Raw genomic sequence first — 12,247 nt, 5'->3', positions numbered from 1 at the left:
TGTACAACTCTGACCATTGTCACTTTATGTGGTTATAAAACTTCAACAGATTCCACTGATTCTGAGAATATTGTACTTCCTGTTACTGGTAAAATTGCTTCGATATGACTTGCGTTTATTTATGAAAAAAACTGAAATATGGCGAAAATTTAGAAAATTTAGCAATTTTCAAACTTTGAATTTTTATGCCCCTAAATCAGAGGGATATGCCACACAAAATACTTAATAAATAACATTTCCCATATGTCTATTTTACATCAGCACAATTTTGGAAACAAATTATTTTTTATAGGAAGTTATAAGGGTTAAAACTTGACCAGCGATTTCTGATTTTTCCAACAAAATTTACAAAACCATTTTTTTAGGGACAACATCCCATTTGATGTTACTTTGTGGGGTCAATTTAACAGAACATACCCAAAAGTGACACCATTCTAAAAACTGCACCCCTCAAGGTGCACAAAAGTACATTCAAGAAGTTTATTAACCCTTCAGGTGCTTCGCGAGATCACAGTGATCAAAATGAACCAATAAGAAATTTTTCCTATTGTTGCCGGGTGCCGGCCGGCAGATCTCAGCGGGTGCACTGCCAGTTATGCCAAATACTAAATAGGTGATGTTGTTCTCCGGATGCTTGCTATACTTGCCAGATATAACATAATTCTGAAAGGTTTTCTGCAAGTAAAAGTGCTAGAATTTGAAGAGCCAGATTATATATTCAATTTCATAATGCAAACAAACTCGCTATACTAAGTCTATATGACTATGTGCATTCTTAAAATCATAAAAATGGTGTATTTATTCTGCTGATCTGCAATTGGGAATTTAAAGACAAGCATTAAAATCTACAACAAAACTGTCGCTAAAATGATTACCTGTGATCAGATTGATGGATAGAAAGAATAACACCTGAATTTAGAACAGTCTGCTTCAAAGTCACCAACACAGTGAATTCATGTTTATTCCTCAGTTTCTGAAAAAGTTGTTCTGATGAAGCGGAAGAAGCTTTTACATTTCTTGAAGAATCTGGAGAAGAGAAGAAACAGATGGTTTTCATTTTGATGTTTCATACAATCTAACAAAATCAATAATCTACGAGTTTACAGTCCTGTAAGGTATTTAATCCATGAAATTCTAATTGACCATGGTTGTATTGATACAACACAGACAAAATGTTAGTTGCCCTCAGTATTAAAATTGAAAGATTTACTTAAAATATTGATGACCTGCTTTTAGTCATCACACATATATTTAATAAATGATTCACAAGACCTAGCTAGGGCACCATCAAGGCTCACACACTATTCACAAGATTCACTTTTGGTCTGTACTGTATATATATATGTATATATATATATATATATATATATATATATATATATATATATATATATATAATACAGAATTAAACTTATATTGTTAAAAAAATAAACAAATATCAAAATAATTTAAAAGTCATTTATACTGTTGTGTGATGAACATTATTGAGCATGGATAATGTCCATTTAGTCTTGAGAGGAACAAACTCTAGGGTGCTAGCCTTCGGCCAAAAATGTGTGCTACTGACAAATGTTTCTCTCCACCCATACACATGAATGCTCTATTTGGCCAAGTTTCCATGTACTCTGTAAGCGGAGAGGGTAAGCCACTTGCAAACATCTCTGAAAGCGAATTATCGAGCTGGAGAACAGATGGATTGGGTACTTGAATTCAAGCTGCCCAATGCTTATCTCTCCTTAAATTATTCGTTAAGAGAGGCTCACCAGGTGCCCAAACATGTTTGATGGCTGGCCGATCTCATCAGAATCAGCGGGGTTTACTGACTTTCATTTAATGTGTATTAGGCCTCTTTCAGACATTCATTTTTTGCATACGTGTATTTTTTACAGATAGCACTCATACCTGTGAATGGTCTTATAGGTCTTTGATTTTTGGCAGACTGAGTAGTCTTCAGAAAGTCATGGAGACATGTCCCATTTGGATCCAAGTTTTGGCTAAAAATCGGCAATGCAAGGCTATGGGTCTTAGAAAAAATGTGAACTTTTCTTTTGTCTACATGAACATGCTTGTTTTTTTGTTTGTTTTTTTCCCTGACTGAATTGGAAAACTGTGTGGTTTTTGGAAACTGCAGCATGTCAATTCTTTTAGTGTTTCTGCAGCATTTTTGCACCCATAGAAAACAATGGCTAAGTGCAAAAAAGCAGCAAAAATGCAGCAAAAACATTGCGATCAGTTGTTCCAGCCTTTTTAGTGAAAAAAAGCAGGGTCAGCAGGATGTGAAAGCCATTTATTTTTTTTGCGATTTTCCCAAGTTTAAACCAAAATGCCTTGATGTCTTCACATGAGCATGGATGTTAGTATTAGTACATTTTAATTAAATTAGTCATATGGAACAAAGTAAGCACAGTCTGACGAATTCAATGACTGACCAAAGTGTGAAAGTAAACAATGTCCTACCAACTAAATGTACTGCCAATGTCTTAAGGTACCTTCACACGAAGCGACGCTGCAGCGATAGCGACAACGATGCCGATCGCTGCAGCGTCGCTGTTTGATCGCTGGAGAGCTGTCACACAGACCGCTCTCCAGCGACCAACGATGCCGAGGTCCCCGGGTAACCAGGGTAAACATCAGGTTGCTAAGCGCAGGGCCGCGCTTAGTAACCCGATGTTTACCCTGGTTACCAGCGTAAAAGTAAAAAAAACAAACAGTACATACTCACCTGCGGGTCCCCCAGCGTCTGCTTCCTGACACTGACTGAGCTCCGGCCCTAACAGCACAGCGGTGACGTCACCGCTGTGCTTTCACTTTCACTTTAGGGCCGGCGCTCAGTAAGTGTCAGGAAGCGGACGCTGGGGGACCCGCAGGTGAGCATGTACTGTTTGTTTTTTTTACTTTTACGCTGGTAACCAGGGTAAACATCGGGTTACTAAGCGCGGCCCTGCGCTTAGCAACCCGATGTTTACCCTGGTTACCAGTGTAAAATATTGCTGGTATCGTTGCTTTTGCTGTCAAACACAACGATACATGGCGATCGGACGACCAAATAAAGTTCTGGACTTTATTCAGCGACCAGCGACATCACAGCAGGATCCTGATCGCTGCTGCGTGTCAAACGAAACGATATCGCTAGCGAGGACGCTGCAACGTCACGGATCGCTAGCGATGTCGTTTTGTGTGAAGGTACCTTTAGGTAAAATACGTCTGACCAATCAACTTCCCCTGCTGTTTTACATTTGCAATTGTAGATTTTTTCATGAACTAATATGAACTTTTTGTTTAGAATAGTCACTATTTTTTCAGACATTACATTTTTTCCACTAAATAATTGCTCTTTTTTCCCAAAATATTTTATGGTTTTACATATGTCTTGCATTGGTGGCCTAATACCTTGTATCGTTCATGCTTGTAAGGTTGAACCAAAGGTGAACTTTGGGATCCTGAAAAATGCAGCAACAACGCAGCAAGAAAACCAGCAAAAAAGCCAGAAAAAACAGCTTTTTGTCTGTAGCTTTTCAACTGCCAAGAGATCAGGTTTTGGCTGCACAAAAAAGCAGCAAAAAAGCAAGGTGTGGATATAGCTTTTGAGTCTTAACCTTAAATATCTGACTTAAGAACAGGTCTGCAAACCCAAAAGAAACTTGAGCCAAATGCTGCTCAATTGTATGCTAGCTATGGTAGTTTCGTAATGTGCCCATGACTGTTAACCCCTTTCTGACCTCGGACGTACTATCCCGTCCGAGGTCAGAAGCCCCGCTTTGATGCGGGCTCCGGAGGTGAGCCCGCATCAAAGCCGGGACATGTCAGCTGTTTTGAACAGCTGACATGTGCCCGTAATAGGCGCGGGCAGAATCGCGATCTGCCCACGCCTATTAACTAGTTAAATGCCGCTGTCAAACGCAGACAGCGGCATTTAACTACCGCTTCCGGACGGCGGCTGGAAATAAGCGTATCGCTGACCCCCGTCACATGATCGGAGGTCGGCGATGCTTCTCCATTGTAACCATAGAGGTCCTTGACACCACTATGGTTACTGATGCACGGTAGTTGTGAGCGCCACCCTGTGGTCGGCGCTCACAGCACACCTGATTTTCTGCTACATAGCAGCGAACATAAGATCGCTGATATGCAGCAGAGGTGATCACGTTGTGCCAGCTACTAGCCTCCTATGGTGGCTATTGAAGCATGGCAAAAGTTAAAAAAAAAGTAAAAAAAATGTGAAAAAAATAAAAAAAAATATAAAAGTTTAAATCACCCCCCTTTCGCCCCATTCAAAATAAATCAATAATAAAAAAAAATCAAATCTACACATATTTGGTATCGCCGCTCTCAGAATCACCCGATCTATCTATAAAAAAAAGATTAACCTGATCGCTAAACGGCGTAGCAAGAAAAAAAATTAAAAGTGCCAGAATTACGTTTTTTTTTGTCGCCGCAACATTGCATTAAAATGCAATAACGGGCGATCAAAAGAACGTATCTGCACCGAAATGGTATCATTAAAAATGCCAGCTAGGCACGCAAAAAATAAGCCCTCAACCGACCCCGGATCATGAAAAATGGAAACGCTACGGATATCGGAAAATGGCGCAATTTTTTTTTTTTTTTTTTTTTAGCAAAGTTTGGAATTTTTTTTCACCACTTAGATAAAAAATAACCTAGTCATGTTAGGTGTCTATGAACTCGGAATGACCTGGAGAATCATAATGGCAGCTCAGTTTTTGCATTTCGTGAACCTAACAAAAAAGCCAAACAAAAAACAAGTGTGGGATTGCACTTTTTTTGCAATTTCACCGCACTTGGAATTTTTTTCCCGTTTTCTAGTACACGACATGCTAAAACCAATGATGTTGTTCAAAAGTACAACTCGTCTCGCAAAAAAAAAGCCCTCACATGGCCAAATTGACGGAAAAATAAAAAAGTTATAGCTCTGGGAAGGAGGGGAGTGAAAAACGAACACGGAAAAATGGAAAATCCCAAGGTCATGAAGGGGTTAATGTCTAGGTGTATAAACCACTGTTAGTCAGACTTTGTTATTTTGCTATGTGCACATCGTTTTATTAAAAAATGCACCTCAAAGTCAGAAACTCTGATCATTCTTCAAATATCATGTTCCTAAAGCGATACAGCAAAATGTACATATATAAAGCTTTTTATGTGTTTGATGTTTAAAATGAAGCGTGTTTTGTTGGAAAATAGGTAACAAAATAAAAACAAGATCAATTAATAGTGCGCCAGATCAGCAGTGAAGGATCTTTCTCTCTATAAACGATTTTGAAAATGCTATCAGCTGTTGACTAGTGCGATCTCATGAGACGATGTTTGTCCCAGCAGTAAACAGTGCAAATAATAATGTGCCCAGGTGGCTACTGTGTCTAAAAAGATTGATAAGGACTCATTAACATTAGCATCTTGGCCCAATACAGTTTTTAATTATAAAACATAAAAATAGATAGCTCAAAGAATTAAACTGATTTCAGTGGAATTTTAACAGATGAAAGAATGCCAATTTTCTCATTATTTCAAACCCGTAGGGTTGCCCAGTTCAAAACATATTGAAAAAATTGATCTGCGGCAAATAAATAAATAAATATCAAAAGACATGGCCCCAAACAATGCAATCATTATCTAAAAACAGTTTGTCAGAATATTCCAGTACAAGGTAATATTTCTTTTTAGTGAAATGTTTACCTAATCATATATATATATATATATATATATATATATATATATATATATATATATACACTCACCGGCCACTTTATTAGGTACACCATGCTAGTAACGGGTTGGACCCCCTTTTGCCTTCAGAACTGCCTCAATTCTTCGTGGCATAGATTCAACAAGGTGCTGGAAGCATTGCTCAGAGATTTTGGTCCATATTGACATGATGGCATCACACAGTTGCCGCAGATTTGTCGGCTGCACATCCCAAAGATGCTCCATACAAGGCAGGATGGATCCATGCTTTCATGTTGTTTACGCCAAATTCTGACCCTACCATCCGAATGTCGCAGCAGAAATCGAGACTCATCAGACCAAGCAACGTTTTTCCAATCTTCTACTGTCCAATTTCGATGAGCTTGTACAAATTGTAGCCTCAGTTTCCTGTTCTTAGCTGAAAGGAGTGGTACCCGGTGTGGTCTTCTGCTGCTGTAGCCCATCTGCCTCAAAGTTCGACGCACTGTGCGTTCAGAGATGCTCTTAGGCCTACCTTGGTTGTAACGGGTGGCGATTTGAGTCACTGTTGCCTTTCTATCAGCTCGAACCAGTCTGCCCATTCTCCTCTGACCTCTGGCATCAACAAGGCATTTCCGCCCACAGAACTGCCGCTCACTGGATTTTTTTTCTTTTTCGGACCATTCTCTGTAAACCCTAGAGATGGTTGTGCGTGAAAATCCCAGTAGATCAGCAGTTTCTGAAATACTCAGACCAGCCCTTCTGGCACCAACAACCATGCCACGTTCAAAGGCACTCAAATCACCTTTCTTCCCCATACTGATGCTCGGTTTGAACTGCAGGAGATTGTCTTGACCATGTCTACATGACTAAATGCACTGAGTTGCCGCCATGTGATTGGCTGATTAGAAATTAAGTGTTAACAAGAAGTTGGACAGGTGTACCTAATAAAGTGGCCGGTGAGTGTATATATATATATATATATATATATATATATATATATATATATATATATATATATATATATATATATATACACTGTATACATATACACAATACACAGTACTATACACCGTATAGTGTAACAAATAATAAAAACAAATATATAAAATATAATCATAATAAATTATGACAATATTTATATTTTATGAAAATTAACCCTGTAAGATAAAAGTATTTATGAAAATCAGCTAGTAGGCAATCATATAGGAAGCACTTTTCCCATCAAAATTTGTATCTTCTTAGTATATTGCAATCATCATATTATATAGCACTGTGTACTTACAATTGCTCATTTTGCTTTTCTACTCAGCTAATTCTTCTCTCTTCTCTGCTCTATGCAGAAACAGGAAGTCTCTTGTCCCCGTTGTTATCATCCCCGCTGATTCCTCCTGTTTCTATATAAAGCTTAGAAGGATTCAGTTTGTCAGTTTTTAATCACATGATATCGCAGACCTAATGGGAAACAGAATAATTAACTGGGTAGAAGGGCAAAACGAGCAATTGTAAGTACACAGAGTTATATAATATGATGTCTGCAATATATTAAGAGGATAAAAACATTGGTGGGAGGAGGGATCAAATCAGAGGCACAGGTGGTTTATATAATGTGGCATTACAGCCTGGGTCATATATAGAATAGTAATGTATTATTTCCTTACAGCAATAATGATATAATGGATTTTATTTAAAGTTTAAGCGTGAATTACCATCTATCTGTTTATTTTAATGTGAGGAATTCTTGTTAGAGAGGCGACTTATGTCAGCGGATGATCATACTCCTGCCTATTCTGGACAGTAGCATCACAATGTCATGTCAGCGATGATGTCTCCCTTGGGTGCAAACACTCAGTTAAAAGGTCAAGATGGTCAATACCAATCACTGAACTATGATGATCAATGGCTCCTTTCATATACAGGTCCTTCTCAAAAAATTAGCATATAGTGTAAAATTTCATTATTTACCATAATGTAATGATTACAATTAAACTTTCATATATTATAGATTCATTATCCACCAACTGAAATTTGTCAGGTCTTTTATTGTTTTAATACTGATGATTTTGGCATACAACTCCTGATAACCCAAAAAACCTGTCTCAATAAATTAGCATATTTCACCCGTCCAATCAAATAAAAGTGTTTTTTAATAACAAACAAAAAAACCATCAAATAATAATGTTCAGTTATGCACTCAATACTTGGTCGGGAATCCTTTGGCAGAAATGACTGCTTCAATGCGGCGTGGCATGGAGGCAATCAGCCTGTGACACTGCTGAGATGTTATGGAGGCCCAGGATGCTTCAATAGCGGCCTTAAGCTCATCCAGAGTGTTGGGTCTTGCGTCTCTCAACTTTCTCTTCACAATATCCCACAGATTCTCTATGGGGTTCAGGTCAGGAGAGTTGGCAGGCCAATTGAGCACAGTAATACCATGGTCAGTAAACCATTTACCAGTGGTTTTGGCACTGTGAGCAGGTGCCAGGTCATGCTGAAAAATGAAATCTTCATCTCCATAAAGCATTTCAGCCGATGGAAGCATGAAGTGCTCCAAAATCTCCTGATAGCTAGCTGCATTGACCCTGCCCTTGATGAAACACAGTGGACCAACACCAGCAGCTGACATGGCACCCCACACCATCACTGACTGTGGGTACTTGACACTGGACTTCAGGCATTTTGGCATTTCCTTCTCCCCAGTCTTCCTCCAGACTCTGGCACCTTGATTTCCGAATGACATGCAAAATTTAGCAACAGTCCAGTGCTGCTTCTCTGTAGCCCAGGTCAGGCGCTTCTGCCGCTGTTTATGGTTCAAAAGTGGCTTTACCTGGGGAATGCGGCACCTGTAGCCCATTTCCAGCACACGCCTGTGCACGGTGGCTCTGGATGTTTCCACACCAGACTCAGTCCACTGCTTCCTCAGGTTCCCCAAGGTCTGGAATCGGTCCTTCTCCACAATCTTCCTCAGGGTCCGGTCACCTCTTCTCATTGTACAGCGTTTTCTGCCACATTGTTTCCTTCCAACAGACTTACCATTGAGGTGCCTTGATACAGCACTCTGGGAACAGCCTATTTGTTGAGAAATTTCATTCTGGGTCTTACCCTCTTGCTTGAGGGTGTCAATGATGGCCTTCTTGACATCTGTCAGGTCGCTAGTCTTACCCATGATGGGGGTTTTGAGTAATGAACCAGGCAGGGAGTTTTTAAAAGCCTCAGGTATCTTTAGCATGTGTTTAGAGTTAATTAGTTGATTCAGAAGATTAGGGTAATAGGTCGTTTAGAGAACCTTTTCTTGATATGCTAATTTATTGAGACAGGTTTTTTGGGTTATCAGGAGTTGTATGCCAAAATCATCAGTATTAAAACAATGAAAGACCTGACAAATTTCAGTTGGTGGATAATGAATCTATAGTATATGAAAGTTTAATTGTAATCATTACATTATGGTAAATAATGAAATTTTACACTATATGCTAATTTTTTGAGAAGGACCTGTAGTAAATGAAAAGACAGGTAGAAAATATGTAGGACAGTGAAAACAATCTCTGCTTGATTTCAATTGATCGAGTGCTGTCAAATATTTAGGACTATTACTAATAACTAAATGATTAGCAAAAGGTCCATTATTGATCACTGAAGGACATTATAAATAAAACGTTTGAAAGGATCACAATGTAAAGTATTTGGAAAGTAATAACGACCCATAACCACAAATGCACCTAGGCTACAGCTTTCAAGAAAGGCAGAATAATTACAGAAAATCACATTCTGTATTGGCAGCAGCCTGGACATGGAGTGATGATGACTATTAGGGTTGAGCGACTTTTACTTTTTTGGGGTCAAGTCGGGTTTTGCGAAACCCGACTATGTCAAAAGTCGAGTCGAGTGAAATCGGCCGATCTTCTTGCAAAGTCGGGGTCGTTGTTCGGCCGAAACACGAAACCCAATGCAAGTCAATGGGGAAGCATAGTCGGCAGTGAGTGGAGGCCAGGAAAACACCTACAGTGCCCATTTTAATGCCAAAAACATCAATTCTTGTTACTTAAGCTTGTCAATCTTAATTTACCTTACAATAATAGGTAGCCATTGAAAATTGGGGGGTCATTTGGCTAAAGTTGTGGGGGGTAGGGCTGGTTCAAGTTTTCAGTGGGCCCAGGAAACGTGGAGTACGTCACGGCGGTGGAGCAGTTAGAGGTAAGTATTGCAATGTTGCAAGTGCTGTGATCCTGAGCAAGCAGGGGGGCCCACTCATTGGCATTGGCACTGGCACAGGGCCCCTCATAGTACGACGGTGTGTTTGCACGGCGGGGGCGCCTCCCACCGGCAGCGACACTTTGCGTACTATGAGGGGCCCTGTGCCAGTGACGTCGCCAACGAGTGTGCCCCCCCACCTGATGAAGGAACCTGCACTTTCACCTGCACCTTCCTCTTTGTCCCCGTGTAAGGTGGTATAGTATGCGGGAAGGGGAACCTGACTTTCAGCAGGGTCAGATTCAGGCTGTGTAGAGTGTAAGGGGAATGTAGTGGTCTGGGTCAATGTACCAGCGGGCTAATCTAGCAGTGGCTGGGCAATGGGCAGGATGAGGAGGAAACACAGATCTAGGCCCAAATAATAGAGTGGCCTAAATGCAGTTCAAAATTGGTAACAGGACTAACCAGGCAGCATTGCTTTGTTCAGTGGAGGACCACTGTAATGAGAGGCTGACAGAGTGAGTAGGGCCTGTCGTAGCTGTTTTCATTCTGACCCAAAATGTCAGCTGACAGATCACCAGTGAGGCCTAATTGTGAAATTACGCCCGTCATTTTACAAGCGCGCTTGGAGACAAAGGACACCTCACACATATCCTGTGAGCAAGTCACTTTTATCTGATATATAAAAAGCCAAAGCAATGTTTTATACCATTTATATCAAATGCATTTCAATGTAACTCATGTAGCCCCCACCAGCACCCAGGGTCATATTCTATTTACCATAGCTCAGAACATGTTGTGACTGACTATTGAGAACATACACGATAAGAAGTGTAGTCTCCTTGAAGGGGGAGACCATCAGACTACTGCGTCAACAGATTCTAGTAATTCTAACACTTAAAGGTAAAAGGCACTTAAAGGCAAGGCAGTTAAAGGCAAACTATTAACCCTTCTATAACAGGCCAAATAAGTAACTAGGCTAAATGCAGTTCTAAATTGCTAACAGTAGGAAACAGGCGGCACTGCTTTGTTCAGTGGAGGAGAACACCAAGGAGCGGCAGACCCCGTTACTAGGCCCCAACCCATGTAGTATGGCAACTGTAGTGTTACATTTAAAAATACTTTATGAGAGCCGGAAGATTGAAGCTCAGACAAGGAAACCCGGAGGAGAACACCAAGGAGGAGGAAAATAACAACAAGGAGCTGCAGACCCCGTTACTAGGCCCCAACCCAAGTAGTATGGCAACTGTAGTGTTACATTTAAAAATACTTAATGAGAGCCGGAAGATTGAAGCTCAGACAAGGAAACCCGGAGGAGAACACCAAGGAGGAGGAGAACACCAAGGAGCGGCAGACCCCGTTACTAGGCCCCAACCCAAGTAGTATGGCAACTGTAGTGTTACATTTAAAAATACTTAATGAGAGCCGGAAGATTGAAGCTCAGACAAGGAAACCCGGAGGAGAACACCAAGGAGGAGGAGAACACCAAGGAGCGGCAGACCCCGTTACTAGGCCCCAACCCAAGTAGTATGGCAACTGTAGTGTTACATTTAAAAATACTTAATGAGAGCCGGAAGATTGAAGCTCAGACAAGGAAACCCGGAGGAGAACACCAAGGAGGAGGAGAACACCAAGGAGCGGCAGACCCCGTTACTAGGCCCCAACCCAAGTAGTATGGCAACTGTAGTGTTACATTTAAAAATACTTAATGAGAGCCGGAAGATTGAAGCTCAGACAAGGAAACCCGGAGGAGAACACCAAGAAGGAGGAGAACACCAAGGAGCGGCAGACCCCGTTACTAGGCCCCAACCCAAGTAGTATGGCAACTGTAGTGTTACATTTAAAAATACTTAATGAGAGCCGGAAGATTGAAGCTCAGCTTTTTCAGTGGAGGACAGCGTGATTTAGTGGCGCAGACAGACAAAGGTAGTATCGTATGTGTTAACTAAAAAAGTTGGCTCTATGCAGTTTTAAATTGGTTACAGGGGTACACAGGCAGCATTGGTGTGGTCAGTGGAGGACAATTGCAAGGAGGGACCGCAGACAGACTTCTGAATCCTAGGCCTAAAATAATAAATGAGGCTCTATGCAGCTTAAATTTGGCAACAGGAATACACAGGCAGCATTGGTGTGGTCAGTGGAGGACAATTGGAAGGAGGGACCGCAGACAGACTTCCTAGGCCTAAAATAATAAATTAGGGTCTATGCAGCTTAAATTTGGCAACAGGAATACACAGGCAGCATTGGTGTGGTCAGTGGAGGACAATTGGAAGGAGGGACCGCAGACAGACTTCCTAGGCCTAAAATAATAAATAAGGCTCTATGCAGCTTAAATTTGGCAACAGGAATACACAGGCAGCATTGGTGTGGTCAGCGG

General features: G+C 40.8%; 1 protein-coding gene across 1 annotated transcript in view; it reads right to left on the bottom strand.

Annotated features, from left to right (window-relative positions):
* The window catches only part of NELL2 (neural EGFL like 2), a 473,414-nt gene that overhangs the window by 324,472 nt on the left and 136,695 nt on the right, over positions 1-12,247 (bottom strand). The window contains exon 3 of the mRNA XM_077265133.1: positions 876-1,026. Within this exon, the coding sequence (XP_077121248.1) occupies positions 876-1,026 (151 nt within the window). The remainder of the gene's footprint in view (positions 1-875; positions 1,027-12,247) is intronic.

The sequence above is a fragment of the Ranitomeya variabilis genome, chromosome 5 (genome assembly GCF_051348905.1).
Source record: "Ranitomeya variabilis isolate aRanVar5 chromosome 5, aRanVar5.hap1, whole genome shotgun sequence".
Classification (NCBI taxonomy): domain Eukaryota; kingdom Metazoa; phylum Chordata; class Amphibia; order Anura; family Dendrobatidae; genus Ranitomeya; species Ranitomeya variabilis.
The sequence above is the reverse complement of the archived record's forward strand: the minus strand, read 5'-3'. Positions and strand labels throughout refer to the sequence as shown.